Below are 22,252 nucleotides of genomic sequence, written 5' to 3' on the forward strand. Positions count from 1 at the left end.
CACAATGTCAAGTTTGTCCAGCATTGTTAGGCTCCAGTGGTAACTGGTTCTGTTCTAGACGGACAAAGTGGCTTTCATTTAATTTAATTCCAATATTCTTTAAAATATACACTGATAAAGGAGAGTTGTTGGACCAACTTTACTTAATTGTTTGAATTGGTAACACACAATTGAATTAAATTAGTCAAAAATAAGATAACAATAATAAAGCCACTTGTTCAAGTTATATGTATTTACATAATTTGATTTCTCTCTCATAAACAGTTTGCATTGCTGTATTTCAATTTTAAGGAAAGACAACTTGAAGTTTCCAATTTTGTAGCTAAACTATTTGCTTTTCCAAAACGTGCAAAAAGCAAAACATGATTTTGTCCCTAGACTTCCCTTTTCTTTACTCCGTAATCCTTCTCAAGGAGCTGAGTTGCAACAGGAAAGTTTGAAGAAATGTGAATGTCAGAAGTCAAAGGAGCAGTAAGGCTCATTTTTTGCGCTCTTGCTGAAACTTGAATTTCAGTTTAAAGGGACAGTGTGTAACTTCAAGTTAACAGAATCCACAACAGTAAACTGAAATCACCTAAACAGAAAGAAAAGTGAGATTTATTTCAACCATACTTTACTCAACTACAGCTCAAAGAGACTTTTTACAGTGTAGCACAAGCGCAAAACAAATTCAGACCTTGAATGTGAAACACCAGACAAATGCACAATAAAAGATATCGTCAGTAATAGGTTCAGAAGTTCAGGCTTGTGAGTTGTACAGAATTGTTTTGCATGCTTGACGAAAATATCATTTCAGATGCTGAAAATGTTTTGTAGTTATATATACCACCTGGTGAGATAGGTTCTTATTTGAGTAAATATTATCTGCATAAGCTCTTTTAGATGGTTAATGCATTTTTGCATCCCCCCTAGAAACTCCTGTTGACTTGAACAGATTCAAGAGTCGACTTAGTTAAAGAAGTAAGATGTGAAAAGTTCATTTTTAGCATTGACACGGAGTAATAAGGATGGAGAGGATGAGAGCAGGAGCTCTGGAGAGGAAGAAGGGATTAGATGTTGAATAGGTTGAAAGAAGGCCACTGACAGCAGAAGGCATCAATACAGAGTTGCCCCTCCCCCTGCTGAGGGTTCGTCACCGGGTGCAAAGGGGACGAGCAGAGAAACACAAGAGAGAGGGAACTCCCCCTCTTTTCTAAACCCCTGGTTAAGACCGAGGTCATGACTGAGCCTGATGAAGACGTCAAAAACTCTGACTGACAGCCACACACACACACACTCATACAAGAGAGAGTTTAGCTGCAGAGTGCAGGGTCATGACCGAGGTAGATGAAGACGTCAAAAGTTTGACAGCTGCGATCCGTCTGGGAGGATAGGAAACGAGGGAGGAGAGACAACAGAGAGAATGTGAAATGTGAACGGCTGGAGAGGCAGAATGAAAGAGGAGCCTTCTGCTTTTTGTTTCACCGTCTCTCCACTGGCCTCCTTTTTTTTTCTCCTGTCGTCCGATTCTCCTCCATTCTGCTCACTGCCTGGGAGGGTTGGAATGTTTCTGAGAGCGACAGTGTTTGCCTCTGAGTGTGTGCGTTTCTGTGTTCCCCTCCGTCCAGAGATATTTCATGGCTGCGCCTCTGTCCAACGCACCTGCAGTGTCTCGTCAACAGCAGAAAGCGTTTGGACGGAAAAGAGGGAGAGACGAGAGAGGCAGATAGCCACACTGAAAGAGAGATGACAGAAAGAAAGAGTGAGCGGATGATAGAATGAGTGTGTAATCGTTGTATTCAGTCCCCTCTAATTATTGCATCGCATTTCTGGACTCTGGACATGTTGGACTGCTGATTTGGAGTGTGTGCGTGCGTGTGAACGTGTGTGTGCTGTATCTCTGATTTTCTGCCTAACAAAGCCCTCCCTCCAATATACTCACAGTTTGGAGTGCTGCCCAGGAATGCCTAGAGAAGAGTGCGGTGGGGCAAATCAGTGAGGGAGGAGGAGTGTGTGCATGTGAGAGTGTTTTTGTGTGTATACGTGCAATGCATGGCAGGTGACATAGCAAGCAAAGACCCCGGAATGGCACGAGCAAGTGTGTGAAGTGAGCCAAACTCAGGTGGGGGGGAAATGGTTTGCATTCCTTCATCACAATCAAACTGTGTGTGTGCTATTGTCTCCATCTCCCAGGTTGTTCCTAATGTAGAGGAGGTTCTGCCAGCTCCACCAGGCTGTCTGCAGCTCTCTGGCACCCGAACAAGCTCTGCTCTCTCCCTCTTTCTCTCTCTGTCTTGCTCTCATTATCCCTCCTTTCTCTTCTTCCAACTCTTCTCCCTGATCCAGAGTCAGGGGGTTTGGTGGGGGGTGCTGCTGCTGGTGGTGGTGGCAGGAGGGTGGTGGATGATGTGTCTCTGATAGGGAGGGGAGTTATTGTTGTAGAGACCCTTTCACATGCTAATGCTCACACTGTTGGCTTTGGGCACACTCACAAACACACGCATTTCCCTTCAAACTGTGAATATTTAAATGTAGACAAACCCAAAGCTGTGTCTTCCACCGAGCGCATACCTCAGGTTTTAAATGCTGTTCGAGATAAATCTGGCACCAAATTTCAGAGGAATGTCAGGGTGATTTTGAGGGCACCCGGTTTGTTCAATGAAGACATACAGTAGGGAAAAGATAAGGATCACGTCTTATCTCGAGCATTTCCCTGGGCTTTAATTAAAAGGGGCATGACCCCTGTGATTAATAGTGTCCCTCCTTCTCGTGTGGCGGTCTATCAATCTGTCAATCCATCCCTCCCTCCATCCATCCATCCATCCATCCATCCATCCATCCATCCATCACTCAGACAGGTGTCAGACTGGAGCAGTCAGGGGTACTTCCTCCATCTCCACCCCTCAGCTGGGAAGGAACAAGAGATGATGACAAATAACACGGGGGTCAAGGAGAATACACACACACACACACACACACACACACACACACACACACACACACACACACACACACAACCACACACACCTTTGCCGACGAGGCTCTTAGTTAGGATTTGCTGTGAGCCACATTTGCATTTTAGGTAGCAGAAGAATGCATATGCAAATGAAGACAATGCTGATAGTAATCAAAGGACACCTTCCCCCCTCCGAGTATCTCTCCCTCCTCCTCCTCCTCCTCCTCCTCCTCCTCCTCACTTTGTCTTTTTCTCTTCACCTCTTTATCTCTCACTCCTTGTCAGCCTTCTCCTCATGCCAGGCAACTCTCCCCATCCTTTCACGCTCTCTGTCACTTTCTCTTACTTGTCTCAAGGAGGCAAACAGCTGATTACAGTGTAATTATTGTCCCGTCTAACGGGCAGAATATTAATGCACCTACCAGCCTTCACCTTATCTCATCAGTATGTGTGTCTGTGTCCATAACCCTCCCATGTTGCCGGTGGGGCTCAGGCTCTTGCAGGGCCTTTCGGTAGCGTAGGGTTAATGTCGGGTTAATGACACCCTCATGAGCTCTTATTCCAGGTCACCGGCACTCACCGCCACCAGCCCCCCCTCTGTAGAAAGCAGCACTAAAGACGGCACAAAAGACTACAGAGAACACTGAGAATAGAGACATGAGAGGGCGCTTAAGGAAGTTTACAGCGTCAAATACTTGCTCCTTTCTTTTTCTTCTGCCTTCATTCTGTCCTCTGTGTTGGAGACCAGGATAGAGGATTGGATGGGACAGAAACAAAGGCTGTGTGTTACCCCCTTGGCAGAGTCTTGCTGAACCCTGTAATCAACTTCAGAGTTCTCAGCACTTTTCTCTTGACTGTCTTCCCCACTCATGACTTATGTACCTACATTAATAATTGAAAACAAAGGAATGCGCAGAACAGCTGGAGACCGACGATACTATATTTTATCTTGCATTTGATTGTCGACTGCCACGATAAGATGAGTCAGTCGCCAGATGAAAGCCACTCTTATCAGCTGTAAATGTGTTTATGAATTTACAGGTTTCGGCTTCACAGTTTTCAGCTGTGTGTGTGTGTGTGTGTGTGTGTGTGTGTGTGTGTGTGTGTGTGTGTGTGTGTGTGTGTGTGTGTGTGTGTGTGTGTGTGTGTGTGTGTGTGTGTGTGTGTGTGTGTGTGTGTGTGTGTGTGTGTGTGTGTGTGTGTGTGTGTGTGTGTGTGTGTGTGTGTGTGTGTGTGTGTGTGCGATCTCATTTGAATTGGTATCGATACAGAGCTTTGAATGGTGATAGCTGGCTTCAAAGCCATTCTCTTGGAGAGGAGAGGGATATGTGGAGATAAAGCAGGAGTGAGAGAGTTATCAGAGACACAAAGACAGACAAGTGGAGGTCGAGGAGGAAGTGCATAGGAAGCGAATGAGGGAGATTGTGAAATGTGAAAGGGAGGGCAAATGAGTGTGTGAAAGAGCAAATCTGTGGAGGCTCTCACAGATGGGGCAGGATGGTTGGTCTGAGTAGATTACAGAGGAGACTTCCTCCCTCTCATCTACTGATGAGAGAGTCATAAAGCATACTGACACACTCGAACACACACATCTACGCATACGCATCATTCCCACATTCCTATTCATTCCCACTGGGATGTCTTCATCTCCCTTGGAAATGTGAACGAGTTAAAAAAAAGAGGGGAGAGCTAGGAGAGATGGTACGATAGAAGGAGAATGAATAGGGTGTGATGATGAAAAAGAAGGTGTTGAGAAAAGGATGCAGCAGAAACAAATAAAGGATTTCCTTCTGAAATTAACGAGAGAGAGAGAAAAAATTGCTCCAACCAGTCACGCTTTGCCATCTCTTTTGCTTCACCAGTGGATGTCAAGCAGTATAATTATGCACTCATTTATTGCATTGTTGCTCTGTCAATGCATGAACTCCTTGATATACAGAGAGAAGATTTCTCTCCCTCTCTCTTTCTCTGTTTCTCCTCTTTCATATATTTAAATGTCAATTATATTTGTGTGGGCTGCCGGCACTGTGGAGTTTTGATGTATTCAGTTCTAGTGTTTCTGGTTTCTGTGTGTGAGTGGGAGCTGATCAGTAAGTGTCCTTTTAGGTGTTTCTTTCTTTGCTCATCAAAATTAAAGATAAAAGAAGTCAAAGTGCTCCTCCTCCTCGCTCTATATCTATTTCTCTCTTTAGAGTTTTCTTTACAGTTGTTTGTCTTTGGATCCAAATGCTGCCCAGAGAACAAAATATTCTGTGTGTGGATTTGCATGGTGTTCAGGCTGTCTGAGCAGTCAGTACCAGAGACAACAAAGACTGTATCAAAGGTCAGGGCCTGACTGACCTGAAGCCAGTGTTGACTGCACGGCTTGCAGCCTGCAGCACCTCTGCTTTATTGCTAGGAGTCCGTTAATCATTAGTACTGTTTTAAAGTTACCTGGCAGGTTACAAAGCATGTAGTGTATATCCTTGATACTACAAGCTAAGAGGTATTTTTTGTCTTCAGTGAGCATAATAACCTTTCAGTATATTGTAATTTGTGCAGTGTGAGATGCAACTATGGTTTTTGTACCTCCTCTTGGCTCCATTTTCAGGATTTACAAAATATAGCCCCCGACGGGAGACTTCAGCCAATCACAGAGGTTTTCACCCAGATCAGGTGAAAGAGTTTAAAGAGCAACAAAACAGTGGAAACAATCTGTGGTGGTGCAATGGGACAAACTGAGGACTCTCAGAACAGTTGGGGTTGAATCCTGTGGAATAAGTAAATGTTGATTTTCAGCTTCACTTTTTTTTTTTTGCATATGCTGGTGCTCACCTGGTAGAAGGGCTTAGTATAGATAGGACAGTGAGGGAAGGAGTACGGTATTCTTGCATTCTGGTGTATTTAATATTTTTATTTTCTGTGGTTATTGTTTGGCCTCTTCAAGATTTTCTGCTTACTGCCGCTTTAACAAATGTGTTGATTTTTGAAAGCAACTTTGCTTGGCATCTTATCAATGAGACAACATAAAACCAGAAGATGATTGTGCGCATTGTATGGGCCTGTACGCACACCAGCTGTACAAATCCCAAACAGATTCAGTTTAGTACCACAAGAGACCAGGAAAACCAGACACTATTTGCATTTCATCTCATTTATTTGGCATTGTAACAATTAATCAATTATCACAACTGCTGCAGAAATGTTTTCTGATAGTGACTTAATTGTTTCAGCTCCGGCAAGACATACGTGATTGTTCCTGTATACATACAAGTGAAGCACAAAAACACATAGTTAAACATTGCTCCATAGCGCCACTAGTGGTCAAAACAGCCACATGGTGCCCTTTAATGAAGTGCCCTTTAGTATATCTTTCTGTAAATCAATGTGAGAGGTTTTTATTTCATTTTCTGATACAGGTATCAAGTGTGTTTTTGTCTCCGTCTCTCTGCAGCCTGTTCTGCTGGTTTTTATAAGGCAAAGTCTTCAGATGCCGGATGCTTTAAGTGTCCTCCACACAGCCACTCGGTCAGAGACGGAGCAACCGTCTGCGACTGTCACTCTGGATTCTTCCGTGCCGATAGTGACCCTCCCTCCATGGCCTGTACCCGTAAGCACACACAGACACACACCTAGCTGTAAGATAATACAGAAGTGACAACACAGACAATATGTGCATGCATTTTTCCACAAATAAAAGCAAAACCACAATCATTGTTTCCCAAACTCTCTATCTCCACCAAACAGAGGGAGACACAAACGTGTCTGAATGCCACCCCTGTTTCATGATCCCATTACTTATGACTAAGCCACCATCTACATCCTGTCTGGCAGTGATAACTAAAGACATTGAGGAGTGAATAAATGTCCTCTCTCTCTCTCTTGCGCTCTCCGTCTCTCTCTCTAAGTCTGTGAGGAGGTTCTGTGTGACAGACTGGGAGACCTCGGTTTGTGTGTCTTAAACTTAATTATGCCTATATACAGCACATGGTTTCCTTGGCTTGGGAAAAATGAAAACACACTCACACACACACATACACAGTCTCTCACACACACACAAAAACATGCCACAGAAGAAAACATCCAACCCATCAAAAAGATCTTAGAACAGTATGATTTTCAGTCTAATGCCAGATGTCTACATTTCAAGCCCTGCCAAGAGCCCCTCCACCCCCAACTCACACACCACATATACTTCCACTTTCCTTATGTGCAATATATTGGTTTTTCTCTTGCTCAAGCTCACCCCCCCTTCTCTTCCTCAGAGCCGCCATCAGCCCCGCAGCAGCTCATCTCTGTGGTGAATGAGACCTCGGTGGTCCTGGAGTGGGCCCCCCCTCGCCGGCTGGGAGGCAGAAGTGACACCAGCTACAGTCTGGAGTGTCTCATCTGTCAAAGCGGGGGCCACAGTCAGACGGGTGGCAGAGCCCTCCCAAGGAATCGCAGTGTCTCCCTGCCTGAGGCCCAGCATGGTGGCCCGGCGATGCAGTCAGACCAAGGCATTGTGGGACCTGAAGTCCAGTTGGGCAGAGGAGTGTTCCAGAGCAGAGATTACCCCCGGATGGGCTCTGGCTCCATCTCCAGCTCTCAGCTCTGCCTGCCCTGTGGCTCCGACGTGCTCTTCTCCCCAGGCCAGACTGGCCTAAAGACCACCAGGGTGGTGGTGAGCGAGCTCCGGGCCCACACACACTATACCTTCATTGTCCACGCTCGCAACGGGGTCTCCCAGGCCAGCGGCGCAGGGGCGGCACAGAGCGTGTCGGTCAGCGTCACCACCAACCAAGCAGGTGAGAAGTGTTTGTGTGTGATAAATGTGTTTGTCAGATTGTTGACTGTAGCAGTAACACAAAATGTGCTTATAGATGTTGTCGGGAAGTGGGTCAGCACAATGCAAAACTGCTGGTGGGAGCACGAGGGCCTGCAGGGAAGCAAGGTCCCGAGAGGACTGTTTGAAACTGCAGAAGCATGATGTGTACAAGCTCTGTATGTACATGTAGATGCACATAGTGAAGGCAGTATCAGCGATAAAACACTTGGTCAAAATCAGATTTTCATTAAAAAATAGTGTTCAGTCTAAGTTGCTAATGTAGCGACACAACTCCATGATGCTTCTCTTGTTCCCTGTCAGCTAGAAACTCTTGCTCGTACTATGACTGTAATAGTTGCCATAGTTATTACTCTGTCCTCCTACACCTAACAACAGCTGAATTAATTATAGGGGTGTTCTCGAGAGGATGCCAGAAAGCATTCTGGAAAATGGAAATCACTGACTTAAATACAAATAAGACATAGATGGTTGACGTTAAAGCAGATACAATAAAAAGTAAATCGTAACACTCAATCACGGAATGACTGAACAGCATATTGACACTTGACAGCCCTGGTTTACCTACGGGTGGGATTTTCCTTGTCCCAGTGTTTAACCCCGGAAGTATCTGAAAAATCACCCACATTTTATGAAGTGTTTCATTTTGCTTGTGAAGGTGTCAGCTGGTGTGTGGCGTTCCTCACACATGCTCTCCATTAGTTTTCAGCGAGTGCACGTTTTTTTTCTTTTGCATGCTGTTACATCTCAACTGTCATTGCTTTAAGTCTTTAGGGTGGCATTTAGAAACCGGCACACCTGCTTAGTTGTGGGTGCCCCGGGGAAATAACTTAGCTGTGTGCGCACAGCGTGAGAGCATGCCTGGGAAGTGTCAAGTCCAACCTGCACTACCATATGGCCCGATATCATATGAACAGCCACAAAGGAGGACAAACACGGATAAAAGGAGGGAAAATTGAGGGCTGTAAGAGGAGAGAGCATTGAGAATGAGGCTTTTCTCCATTGAATATGAAGGAATGAGATGTAGGTCGGTTCTCAGGTGCACTGGGTCAATGGGATTGTTGATAAACAGGCTCTATACATCTGCTTTCAGCTGAATTCAGGGCTGTGAAGCTATCACAGATGTTATCTTATGGGCAGAATTGTAGAATCTATAGTAAAAACAGCCAAACTACATGCAAGTTACACTATTGTCATTCTATTATCTCTCATCGTGTGCCTCTCTCTCTCAGCTCCCTCTCCAGTGTCGTCCATTCTTGCCATTGATGTCACCAGACACAGCTTGTCGTTGTCGTGGCAACAGCCGGATCGACCCAACGGGGTCATCCTGGAATACGAGGTCAAGTTCTATGAAAAGGTGAGTTGCCGGCAGGTTAATGCAGCTCAGGCGGTTTGTCTGGAATGTCAATATGTTGGTACGCTGTTTGTATTTCACCGATGGCAACGCTGGATTTGCATTGAAAAGAGAACCCCCTCTTTGTGTCCCGTCTAATCAGGATCAGAAGGAGAGGTCCTACCGCATAATGAGGACCTTCTCTCGGAGCGTCGATGTCACGGGCCTCAACCCCCTCACTGTGTACGTGTTTCATGTGCGCGCTCGCACAGCTGCTGGGTACGGAGAGTTCAGCGCTCCGTTTGAGTTCTCCACCAATTCAGGTATTCACGCTGTAAAGTTCAGCAGCTGCAGAGCATGCATTAAAGTTTATGTGCAGAAGTTATCAGTTTTATGGTTGGTGACTTCTGTGTCCTTCCTCGTTAGATCCCTTCCCTCTGATTGGAGAGGGAGTTAACTCTGCCTTCCTGCTGCTGTCTGTCAGCGGGGTTGGAATTTTACTGCTGATATCTGCAGCTGTCTTCATCATTAGTCGCAGGTATACACACATAAACGCACCCACACAAACACGTACACAAATATTAAAGAACCCATACGGGCAGGCACCTATAGACATGTGAGGTTGGTTAGAAGTTTTCCATCAGTGCATCACTGACGTAAACATGTGTGCGGCTTCTGCCTTAACTACAGCTGTTTGACCAAACTGCCACAATGCGCACAAACAATCCACACACACACACACACACACACACACACACACACACACACACACACACACACACACACACACACACACACAGTTCCCCTGCTATTGTGTCACTAAATAATGTGTGTGTGTGTGTGTTACCTGGAGCTTTTAAAGGGGATTAGAGTGGAGACAGTGATAATCCCTTTGTCCCTGACTTGTCATTACTGTCTCTTCAGCAGCACAGCTTGCATGTCAGCTTCCGCTGCCGTGCACGCTCACAAGCATGCGCAGGTGCCCACGGACACACACACATTCACACATACACACACATCCACACCCCTGCTCAGCCACAAAGGTGTTTTTGACAGTTTCTTTGTTTAATGGAAAGCACCTTTTATCTTGCGCTACCTGAGGCATCGCCCCTCCTCCCTCTCTCTCTTTAAATGCTTTCATCTGGTCATTCTGTGCTTCCCTGCAGCCTCTGTTCTCATTGTCACTGCTTTCTATTGCGGCAAATCCTTAAAAACCCCAAAGAAGGCACAGGCCTGCTAGAAAAGAAACACCCAAAGTTCAAAACAATATGACAAATATGCCCCTTTGTCAGTGCGTCTAACTGTAAAAATCACAACAAAAACAGGAGAAGTGAATAAGAAATTATTGCACGGATGTTGTCGCTTGTCTTTTTTATCTGTGTGTTAAATCTCCATCATTTGTGTCTCATAAGGAGGAGCAAGTACAGCAAAACAAAGCAGGACTCTGAGGAGGAGAAACATCTAAACCCAGGTACTGCACATGCACTCACAGAGAGACAGATGGACGCTCATTTTCCTTCCCTTCCCTCAGATCCACCTGCACATATCTTATACACATACTGCCAAAGACATTTACATAACATATGCAGTTATACAACTCATATTTCTCACCCACCTCTGCGTTTCTTCTTCTCCTCCCTCATTTCTCTTTCCTCTCTCGCCTCCCCTCGACGGCGGCAGGAGTCAAAATCTACGTGGACCCGTTCACCTATGAGGACCCCGATCAGGCCATCCACGAGTTTGCCAAAGAGATTGATGTTAGCAGCATTCACATTGAAAAGGTTATTGGCATGGGTAAGCCTGGCACTGGAGCTCACACACACACACACACACACACACACACACACACACACAAACCCACACACACATGCTTCGTCGGCGCTGACGCTGCTGTTTGCTCCGTGTGAGTAGGAGAGTTTGGGGAGGTGTGCAGTGGTCGGCTTCGTGTTCAGGGAAAGAGGGAGATCTACGTGGCCATCAAGAGTCTGAAGGCGGGATACTCTGACAAACAGAGGAGGGACTTTTTATCTGAGGCCTCCATCATGGGGCAGTTCGACCATCCCAACATCATCAGGCTGGAGGGTGTTGTTACAAGATGTGAGTTGTACTTGGGTTACTTACTTAATGTGCAAGATACAATTGAACACTTTATTTATAACTCTTTATCCATTTAGGCAAGCCACTGATGATCATCACAGAATACATGGAAAATGGATCCCTGGATGCATTTCTTCGGGTATGTGCTTTTTATCAAGCTGTCCTTACATAAATCTTCTCTGTAATGTAATATCTCAAGAGCAGCAAAAGCAAATGTATTAGATTTTTTTTATTTAATTAGGTTTTTGTGGCCAAAGGTCGAAGATAAAGGCCACTTTGACCTCACATTACCTTTTATGTAATTTTTTCAAAATCTTCTCTTCAAAAAAAAATCTCACCAGAAACCGTCACAGGAGAAAGATTGTTCTTGCATTGCTTTGGAACATGCTCTCCTTTAACTTTAATGCACGTGGTCTACAGAGAGATGTTGAAGCTTCACTAGAATTCGTGGAGGACAGTCACCTCTTTGAGCCTCCAGATACTCCTTAACAGCATGCATGGCCTTTTCATCACTCTGAAAATAGTGGTTGTGCAAGTGTGATTTCAGTTTCGGAAAGAGATAGAAGTCAGACAGTGCAGGTCTGGGGACTAAGATGCATGGAGCAACAGTTCAAAGTCACATTTAGCTGCATCTGCAGCCTCCTGTGCTGTGTGGATGAGCACATTGTCCTGGAGCAGCAGCAGTCAGCTTGAACTTTTCTCCCTTTTTTCCTTGATTGCTTCAAACATTTCAGTTTTTGTGGACAATTATAGAAGGTTTTATAGTATACAGTTGTGCCCCAAAATGGGAGTTATGCCACTTCTTTCCAGATGAGGCAAGAACCTTTTGAAGTACCGTTGTGTTTACATGACATTGTGTGAGTTGGATAATGGTGAATGCACATTGCTAGAAGGTGGAGGCAAACAACCACGAGGCAGTAAATCTAGTTTTCTGTTTTTGAAAGAAACAAAATCCAGATCTGTGTTGCGTTTTTGAAAAATGTGCTGACAGCAAACTAAATCACAGTCAAAACGCAGTCACTCGTGACTGTGCTGTGGGTGTCCTTATTAACCTGCCCCTCTGTCACTGAAACTTTAACATTCCAGAAACACGACGGCCAGTTTACAGTGATCCAGCTGGTCGGCATGCTGCGAGGCATCGCCTCAGGTATGAAGTACCTGTCAGACATGAGCTACGTTCACCGAGACCTGGCAGCTCGAAACATCCTGGTCAACAGCAACCTGGTGTGCAAAGTGTCTGACTTTGGCCTGAGTCGAGTTCTGGAGGACGATCCAGAGGCCGCCTACACTACAAGGGTGAGACGCATGCAGAGGTAGTCTAAAGTGGATGTGAGCATACAGACAAAATGTTTTGCTTTTGTGATAAACCTGATTGCAAATTCATTATTCTTTATCACTTATATTAAATATTTACTTTCTACTTATGTGCTGTCACAGCTTCAGTTCACACATTTATTGCTGCTAAAGCTCCATGACTAACTGAAAACACATTTATTGCAGAATAAATACATAGAGATCCTGCAAAGAATCAAGCCTAGAACTGAAATTTTTGGACGTGCAGATGTTTCTTTTCCCAATTATATAAATGAACCAGCGAATCAATAACTGAAATCCCTTAAGTCAACTGTTCAATGAACCTGTGTGACTGTTGCTGCTGTTTTAGGAGGCCACTGGGACTTATCTCTCCCCTGGAGGGAAGATCCCCATCAGATGGACGGCTCCAGAGGCTATAACCTACAGAAAGTTCACCACGGCCAGCGATGTGTGGAGTTACGGTATCGTCATGTGGGAGGTGGTTTCATATGGAGAGAGACCCTACTGGGACATGAACAACCAGGATGTGAGTAATTTTGATGCCATCTAACCTCTGAGATGCCTCATAGACAAAAGAATGAGCTGTTTCTTGAAATATTGGATCGTCTTTACACAAACACCTTCATTTTTCTTAAATAAGTGGTTTATATAAGATGCTCAATTGATTTTTGAGTGTGCTTAAAAGCTGCCTGTGTGACTGGGTGTGTGGTCACTCTCATGTAATTCATTGCAAAGCTTACTGATAAAAGACAACAAGTATTCATTTTTATCATAGATTTAAAGAGATACAACAACCCATTAGCATCCCTTGCATAAACAACTGTTGTATTCTCTGAATTCTCAGACAACCACGAGCATGAACATTAATCAGATTTAGTCTTAAATGTAAGTTTTGTACTGTGACTTTCTGCAGGAGTCAAGTAAAACTTCTGTGTGCTCCACAAATTGGACCTAAATTAATCTAATTTAAATAACCGAATAAATGAAACAGGCACTGCTTCTTAAGCATATTGTGGAGAAAATAAACTCCTCTGCATTCTGACCCAATGTCTTTGACCTTTGTACTGCTTGGAAATGTGCAAATTTTGCTTTGAAATCTTCCAGTGGAAGGGCAGCAAGCCAAGGTTTAGTTCTCCAATCAAGGGACGTTTTATTGAAGATAAATATTTAGACTTCAGGGAATCTGCTGCTTAGTGTTATCCCTCAGCCAAGCACACACACTTTATAAAATTAAGGGTGATTTAGTACATTTTTTTTGTCTGTTTTGAACTGTTACTGAGATCTGAGGGAAAAATCCAGTTTCAGAGCAAATTTGCTGTGTGAGCAATTCCTTTGCTATCAAAGCTTCTTCAGTTTGATGAGGTCAAAGAGCCAGTCTGGAATGGATTATGGAAATTTTGGATTGATCTCATCTGCAGTAAATAACTCTTCTGGTGGGCTGTTCTGTGGACATGTTGCACATCATACTTTTTCTTCTTTTATACTTGAATAAGCAGAGCTGCTCTGTTTTTTTTTAGCTTATTTGTTTTAGTGAAACACTGGAGTAAGACTTTACAACCAGATACAAGTGAAGCATCTTTAAAACTCATTTTTGGCAGAACTCCTCAGCTGTGACCCAGATACACGCTCGATACCAAAACAGATTGTGAGTATGTAGGATTTTCATTTTGGGGAAAGTTTTACCAAATCTGCTTGATTTCTGAGCGTGCTGCAGATGTACATTACGGGTCCACAGCATACACAGGAAACAGCGGAGCTGCACACAGCTGCAAAAAATTAGAATCAATTGCAGTTGGTGGTGAGACAACTCCGGGAAGATGTTGGAAAACAACAAGAAAGTAGTAAATCTTCAGGAAAAATTTTTGCTGTCTTTCGTTGAAGTTTAATTGGCAGTGGCAGTTGTGTTTGCTGGTGGATGATTTTCATTATCTACTGTACAAAACTATGAAATACACTGATGTGAAAAGAGTGTGCTGTGACAGTAAAGAGCATGCACTCCAGCATAGCAGGCTTTTTTGATTTCTTTCTCTTTTTTGAATGTCTTGACATTCATGGTTCTCAGTGGATAAAGGACTTTGGTGATTCTCTGCTTTTTTCTTTTGGAGGAACTTAGCAGGTTAAATTTTAGACTTTTCATCCAAATTAGTACATTTTACTGGGAAAATAAGACGAAGAACATTATGCATACTAAACATCTGCAGTTCTAGTGTTTGTATTGTCACTGGGGAGATTTTAACATGTCAACATCAGCTCAAAGCAGAACTGTATGGATTTGGTAAGTGCTAACATTTATCAGATGTGGCCCAGATTTTAGAAAATCTTTGGATGTAGTCTGATGAAAATGTAAAAACTTCACTTGTGTTTCTCTTTTAGGTGATTAAAGCGATAGAGGAGGGCTACCGTCTGCCTGCTCCTATGGACTGTCCTGTGGTGCTGCACCAGCTCATGTTGGACTGTTGGGAGAGAGAGCGAGCAGAGAGACCCACCTTCAGCCAGATACTCAACATGTTGGACAAACTCATTCGCAACCCTGGGACTCTGCGTCGGACAGGAGGGGACAGGTACATTATGCACATGTAAGCCCAACCACAAGGGGACAAACACAGGGATTGCTCTATGTTCAACACTATATTCATTATTCTGTTTACATGCACAGTTTGCCTGTAACTCCAGACTGTTTCAGTACGCTTCAACCTGCTGTCTCTTTCTGCGTTTACAGACCCGCAGGGACCATGTTGGAGTCGGGGATGGGTTCAGAGGTGTGTGTGTCGGTCTTACCGGAGGTGTGTGTGCCGGAGTGGTCGGTGTGTGAGTGGCTGCAGTCCATCGGCTTGGAGAGGTACAGAGACACCCTTGCAGCGGCAGGTTACACCAGCCTTGACAGCCTCCTGGCTCTCACACACCAGTAAGTGCACCTTCGTGTGAAAATGGATTGAAGTGAGAGTCAGTCTTGCATTTACTCATCAAATTTCTCTTTGCTGCTTTTACTCAGTAATCATGCTTGAGTTGAAACTAGTACCAAAAGTTACTCGATATGTTTGAATCATAATTCAGGATCATGAAAATGGAGAAAATCTTACTATTTTATCTATGTAATGCAGAGATAAAGTCCTGATGCCTTTGCTGTATTTTAATTTTAGCCTTTTCACTTTTTTACTGCAACTTTTGCTCTCTCAGAAACACAAGTGCTGTTCAGTCCTTGTCTGTTCTTATTGTTTTTGCTGAAATTGCTTACTGACATGTAAACAACTGTCTTGGAAGTGTCCACGAAAGGCCACTGAAGACTGAAATATTACATAATCGTATTGTGCTGTTAGTTTAAAATGGGTTTCTCGCATCTGTAGTAGAATCTGAAATGTTCTGGTTTCACTTTGGCTCTTAAGGACATTAACACTGACTGTGTTTTGCATTACGGCATCACATAAAATATGTTAAAGTGGTTAGAGATATACTGTATCTGAGGCGTGCTTTTGATTTTTTTTTTTTTGCCTTATAGCATTTGCATTATTTTTAAAATTCCTTTACTCCTAATACCTCACAAAAACAAGCCATAATGTTATTACATTATTATATCCTATTTAAAGGAAAATGTGTTAAAAGTTTTCCTGAAGAAACCAAATCCACAAGTAAACTTGGTTAAAGATGTAGACTATGACCATTTCCCAATGTTGCTCATTTATCAATACTATACAAACATTAATTAAATAAATTATTGCAGACATACTATAAAAATGATTGCCAACTCTGCAAGTCCATTTTCAAGTCACTGAGCATGCTTGTGGTTTTATTCTTTGCATTGCTTTCCTTTGTTGCTTTACTCTTTTATGTGTTTTAATAGCTCTGACAGACAATGGACCTCTATAGCGGAAAGGCATAAAGTATATTAGGATACACAAACATCTTCAAATTATGGCTGCAGCTTAATTGGCGTAGAGGGCTGGCTTGTAATCATCAGGTGGTTCAGATCCGGAACCCCAAATAGCTCCTTATGTAAGCGTATGGGGAAGTCTGCAAGTCATTTTGGATGAAAGTGTCTGGCAATTTTCATCAAATTGGTGGTGAAAACCACAAAAATAGCACCTGGGTTTATCCTTTAAATACTGCATGGTGTGCCTCGGTGTCTGAATATATACCTTTGTCTGTGCACCCGCAGGGAGATGGACAGACTTGGAATAATCACACCGTCACATCAGGACATACTAATTGCAAGTGTGCAGCAAGAAGTGCTGTCTCAGATGCAACACATGCAACACTCGATGGTTCCGGTCTGAGCCGGCGAACAGATACAAAAACCTGTTTTTGAGAAGAATTTCATTTACCTCATCTGTGCACTTTAGAGGGACTTTTCACCAGTGGAAATACAAGGAGCCGAGGAACGTAAGAATGCGAAGTGAGGAGAAGAAGATGAAGAAGAGAGAGAAAAGCAGCACTTTTGTGAATTTCCATCCTGTGGAGTTTTCTATAAACCATGATCTGGACGTGGCCACAGATAGCATTGAGCTACAGAGAGCTGAGAGCGACGCCTCATCCTCTTATCCAGTTCTATTTTTTTCCCTTGTTTTCTTATCTGTTTCGTGAAGGCTGACGTGCATAAGCAGAATGGCTTCCAACTTATTTTCTTTTGCTGCTTTGTGCTTGACTTGAATAAACTGTGTTTGCTCGTACGTCTGTGTGTGTGTGTGTGTGCGTGCGTGCGTGCGTGCGTGTGTGTGTGTAGCGTGAATGCATCCAACATGGAATCTCCCTTGTTAAGATGTCAGCTTTTGAATAATCTTTGAATAATCTTAATATGCAACGTTAAAGAGAGTGGGAGGAGTCAGACAGAATGTATCATTACAAGCTCTTAATAGTTTCATACTGGAGGATCATGCTAACAAACTGTATGATTTGCTTATGTTTTGTTTTGTTTTGTTTTGTTTTTTAAATTTGAATTGTATGAAGTATTGTTTCTGTTAAATTAGACTTTTAGATTAGAATGTCCTCCATTGGTGTCTGTGTATACTTCTGTTGTTTAATGCTAAAAGTTAGCTACATGAAGCATTTTGTTTATTTATGGTCCTTTTTCTATCTAGTTTGTACATTGTAAAATAGAAACACTGAGGAGATATTGTAATGAGTGCCATATTGCATTGCAATAAATGCCAAACCCATCCATGTATGTAGGTTTTAATTTTGCTTGAAAAGCAGCTTTTGTGCTGCGGTGTATTTAATGTGGACCATATACTGTAATTAGTTAATCAAATGGTGCTTTGAGAGCTCTATGTTTATCGTTTCTGAGTTTGGCAGAAGAAAGTGTCCCCTGTGAAAACTGAGACTTAGTCAGAGGTGGCTGTATCAAGGAAAACAACTCCAGAAGAACGCCCAGCTGAAATGCTGCTGGTGTAATCACACATAGTGTTGGGTTGGAGTGTGTGTGAAAGAGAGAACCGACACAGAGAGCGCAGAAGAAGAAAGCGACGGGAGGAAAAAAAATGGAGAGCAGAAAGAGAGCCTGAATTAAAAGGAGAGAAAATTGAGAGTGGGCTGTCACCACGAGCGTCTGTGTGGCATCATGTTTTTTGTCAGCTAAATTGGGCTGAGTTTGCAGTGCAAACTTGTCGAATCAGCAAACATCTGTCTCCCACTACACTGCCATACACACATAAGTTTTTATTTATTTATATATATATATATATATATATATATATATATATATATATATATATATATATATATATATATATATATACATACATATATATATATATATATATATATATATATATATATATATATATATACATACATATATATATATATATATATATATATATATATATATATACATACATACATACATATATCTCACACACACATGCACCAGACACCAGGGAGTTGATTGGAGGAAGCCTTTGATATATAAAGGAAGAGAAGATATGATCTGGTTGCTGGCACAAATGTCAGTGTTTTTCCAGCCTAATGAGAGTTCCCTGCATACACACAAGTGAACACACACACACACACACATACGACCCCCTGCCTCCCTCTCAATACCTCCAAATCGCACACAGCCAACAAAATGGTGATGGTGGTTAATGAGGCAGATGCCTCTGAGTAAGACACAGAAAGAGAGATAGAGTTGACGGAGTCATCTTGGCTCGGGGCAATGAAACACGCAGCTTCTGTCAAATAATGAGGCACTGACACTACATTTAGCAGGTAGCCTTTACTGATGATGCATCAACACAGCGCTTTTTAAAAAATAATAGAATGGCAGACATGAAATGCAGGCAAACGGAGGATAAAGTCATTGTTTTGTGTGGCTTTAGACTAAGCTGGTAGCGCGGCTCTGTGGATGACAGCGTTGGTTGCATCATCATTCTGGTCCGGACTGAAAGACATTCCTGCCTCCCAGAGGATGATTCCTGCCAACTGTGGATCTCTGGCATTTCTTCTAGTACAGTCATGAGGTTGACATTTTTGTTCAGTGAAATGTCAGCACGCATTTGATGGATTGCCATGAAATTTGGTGCAGATTAGCATGGTTCCCAGAAGATGACTCTCAGTGGACATCTTCTGACTTTTACTCCAGTGAGGTTGACATTATGGATTCTGAGCGACATAGAATTTGACAGAGACTTTCACGTGCCCCTTAAGATGAAGTGCTATCACTTGGGTGAGCCTTAACTTCTCTGTCTTTGCATCATCATCAAGTCAAAAATGCAGCTTGTGCACTCCTTTGGTTTATGATCAAATGTCTGCAGAACTCAATGACACTTCCAAGCAGCCTCAGCTAAACAATGTGATTAGTTCCAAGAAGCAAATATTCACGTTAAAACACTAAAGCCCCTTTCAGACACGCTTGCAATCCTTTCCATTAATGTGAAGGCATCTGAACGTGTCTGCTTCAACTTCGTGTCAACTTTTCACTTTTCCCTTAAAGTCACTTCAGCAATCTTACTAGGTCAAACATTAGATACTTACATGCTTACAGATCTGATCTGCGTGCAGTCACATTAACACATGGACAAGATCACGTGGGCATTGTTACATACAGTAGCTGACACTACTCATGCATTATATGTCACTTGATGTACTGTTCAATCTTGCATGTATGACAAATATTACGAGCCTACCATGGCTTTCTCCATCCCTAATGTGGGTGTGTTTGAATGAAGCTATGAGAAACATTGATGCACAAGTGATATATGTGTGAATGACAGAATGCCGTCACATTAACAGATTGACAACAGCAGCAATGTGATGCATCTCATGTCTGAAAGAGCCTTAAGATGGTAAATTTTGAGAACAACACTTGTGAAACATCAGCATGTTAGCATTAGCCCATTTAGATGAAGTGTCTCAGAAAAACAGCTGCGGACTTTTGAAAGGATGCACCAAAAAACCTTTTCCATTTGCATTTGCTGCCACAAAGCAGTGCCTGTAGGTGTTCCAAAGTTCCAAATCGCCATAACAGGGATCGATCACAGAGATTAAAAGGGCACAGTTTAGGGCTGAATCCACATTGACTGATGGTAGAGTGAGCAGTAGTAATTTTAACCCTAAAAGACACTCCTGTTATATTGAGAAGGGTAGATCAAATTGAATCTTTCTGCCGTCGTGTCTCAGTGGGAGGTGATTGTGGGTTTTTGTCCGCAGATTAAGGCGGGTATAGAGCTGGCTAATCCTGGCCGCTCTTCCATGTGGGAGTGGCAGTGGGGTGTCTTTGCTGTGCGGCCAGCCGTAATCTAATGGGTGCGAGATTTGGCTTTGTACACGAGCACGCTCACTCACACACAGCCACAGACACACAACACAAAGTCTAGATTTGTTTCAGGATTAAAAGCATCACCTCAATAACTGACATAATGCCACAGGCATTCCCACGCTAAGCCTGATGAGGCTGTCTGTGTGTGTGTGTGTGTGTGTGTGGGTGTGTGTGTGTGTGTGTGTGTGTGTGTGAGACTGTGATTGCCAAGCGTATGGGTGTATGTCGATGTATTTCTAGATGCTGCTGATGAGAAATGTGTTGAGGAGGGAGCAGAAAGAGCAAAGGAAAATAAGAGATGGATGTGTGAGCGTTCACACACATGCACGCACACACACACACACACACACACACACACACACACACACACACACCCCTCAGTCCCACTAGAGAAGCAGCTGCCTAAGTTGGCAGGCCATGTCCCTCTCATTATGCTGGCCAGTCACTCGTGTCCTGGCTCTCTTTCCCTGCTGCTGCTGCACTGGACAGGTAGCATCTGACACACATTAGCCCGCTATTAATGACTTCTGTTGCAGCCATTATCACACACTTAGGGAGAAACATCCCCAGGGTGCCATTTTTGCAGGGACATGCATTATATATATCCAAAACCACCCAATTTTCTCTAAAGTTCTGCAAGCAAAGCAAAAGTTTTTGTAAGACAAGGCTTGTTTTGGATTCGGTGAAAGCTCTTCTGGGTTGCAGTGGCATGATTCAGCAGTTTGCTTGTTTCCTTTCCTTTTTTGTGTGTCATTTGAGTCAGATGGTACCTTAAATTTAGTGCAGGATGTGTGTGAGTTGTTCTCAGAGGTGACTCCTAAGGAATGTGGGTGGGTGTGACCCACAGATCTCCCCCATGAGAGAGTGAATACCACTGTGCTTAAGATTAATCCTACAAGTGGTGCACAAACACCACAAACACCATCTCAGGATCTCCAACATCAACAGCAGGTGTTCCAGAACCTCTATCTGCTCCTTACATTCTGATTCACTGTTTGACATTGTGTCTGTTCAGATTTAGGCTTGACTAGGTCCATAGAAGAGCATTGCTTGCAAGGTTCACGGCCAGTTTTGATGTTACTTCTTTCAAATCATATTGTGATTTAGAACGATGTGAAGAGGTCAAGCTTTTATCCTACACTGTTCTGCTGTATTTCATGTCATGACCAGCATGGGTTAAAGAAGAATTTTTGCAATAAAGGAAAAAAAATATATATATATATATATTTTTTTTTTACCGTGTTAACCTGCTCATATGGTGTTTTTTTATATGCTAGAAGAGATAGAGATGGGTTCTTAGTGGTTAAATCAACAACCAGAGAGGGACTTTAAGAATGTTATTTTCTTTTCAAAACCAAAGGAGCCTCTTGGATGAGAGCGGAAACATCTTCAAAAGCCTAAAAGAGAAATCCAGTTGCTTTTTACTGAAGTTCCTAGAATGACCTGAATGAGTGGTGCCCTATAGCCACTTAAACAAGACTAATAAGAACACAAGGACCAAGATAAACATTTTTCCTCACCAGAGAGTACTAGTAACTGTCTTTTTTTCTGTTGCAGTATTCTGGGATCAAATTTTTTGTGTTATCAAGTTGCTTCTGGATCCAAGCTTCTTATTTAGTGTTAGAAAAATAAGTATTTTACTAAACACCATAACATGTAGTGTAAGCAACCCTAACTTGATGCTGCCATAATGCCCTAACTATGCTAAATGTTCTGTCTTAATACAATTTAAATGAGTGAGACATAGAAAAAATTAAAAAATAACTAGAAAAAAAACAAACAAACTAGATGGTTGTCATGAATAGGGAAACAAGCTATAGAGACCAAAAATGTTTTTGTATCTGGCTGTAAACATGTTTATTTCTGCTGTAAAGTTGAACATTTTAAGATGGGAGTCTTATGGGGTTGTCTCATTTTTGGAGCCAACCTCAAGTGGCCACTCGAGGAACTGCAATTTTCTGCATTACACCTAATAATATCCCAACAAGACAATAACAATATTCAGACAAGAAGTGCCATGAA

General features: G+C 42.8%; 1 protein-coding gene across 2 annotated transcripts in view; it reads left to right on the plus strand.

Annotated features, from left to right (window-relative positions):
* The window catches only part of LOC111565508 (ephrin type-A receptor 4-A-like), a 28,651-nt gene extending 11,010 nt beyond the window's left edge, over positions 1–17,641 (plus strand). The window contains exons 6-19 of one of the 2 annotated variants that reach the window (XM_035946118.2): positions 6,369–6,524; positions 7,180–7,701; positions 8,972–9,096; positions 9,236–9,395; positions 9,499–9,610; positions 10,485–10,543; positions 10,753–10,866; positions 10,984–11,169; positions 11,247–11,308; positions 12,256–12,465; positions 12,833–13,009; positions 14,857–15,059; positions 15,203–15,388; positions 16,637–17,641. In XM_035946118.2, the coding sequence (XP_035802011.2) occupies positions 6,369–6,524; positions 7,180–7,701; positions 8,972–9,096; positions 9,236–9,395; positions 9,499–9,610; positions 10,485–10,543; positions 10,753–10,866; positions 10,984–11,169; positions 11,247–11,308; positions 12,256–12,465; positions 12,833–13,009; positions 14,857–15,059; positions 15,203–15,388; positions 16,637–16,754 (2,390 nt within the window). In that variant the 3' untranslated portion in view covers positions 16,755–17,641. The remainder of the gene's footprint in view (positions 1–6,368; positions 6,525–7,179; positions 7,702–8,971; positions 9,097–9,235; positions 9,396–9,498; positions 9,611–10,484; positions 10,544–10,752; positions 10,867–10,983; positions 11,170–11,246; positions 11,309–12,255; positions 12,466–12,832; positions 13,010–14,856; positions 15,060–15,202; positions 15,389–16,636) is intronic. The other variant, XM_023265607.3, reaches the window with a different exon arrangement.
* The last annotated feature ends 4,611 nt before the right edge of the window (positions 17,642–22,252 follow it).

The sequence above is a fragment of the Amphiprion ocellaris genome, chromosome 10 (assembly GCF_022539595.1).
Source record: "Amphiprion ocellaris isolate individual 3 ecotype Okinawa chromosome 10, ASM2253959v1, whole genome shotgun sequence".
NCBI classification, from domain to species: Eukaryota; Metazoa; Chordata; class Actinopteri; family Pomacentridae; genus Amphiprion; species Amphiprion ocellaris.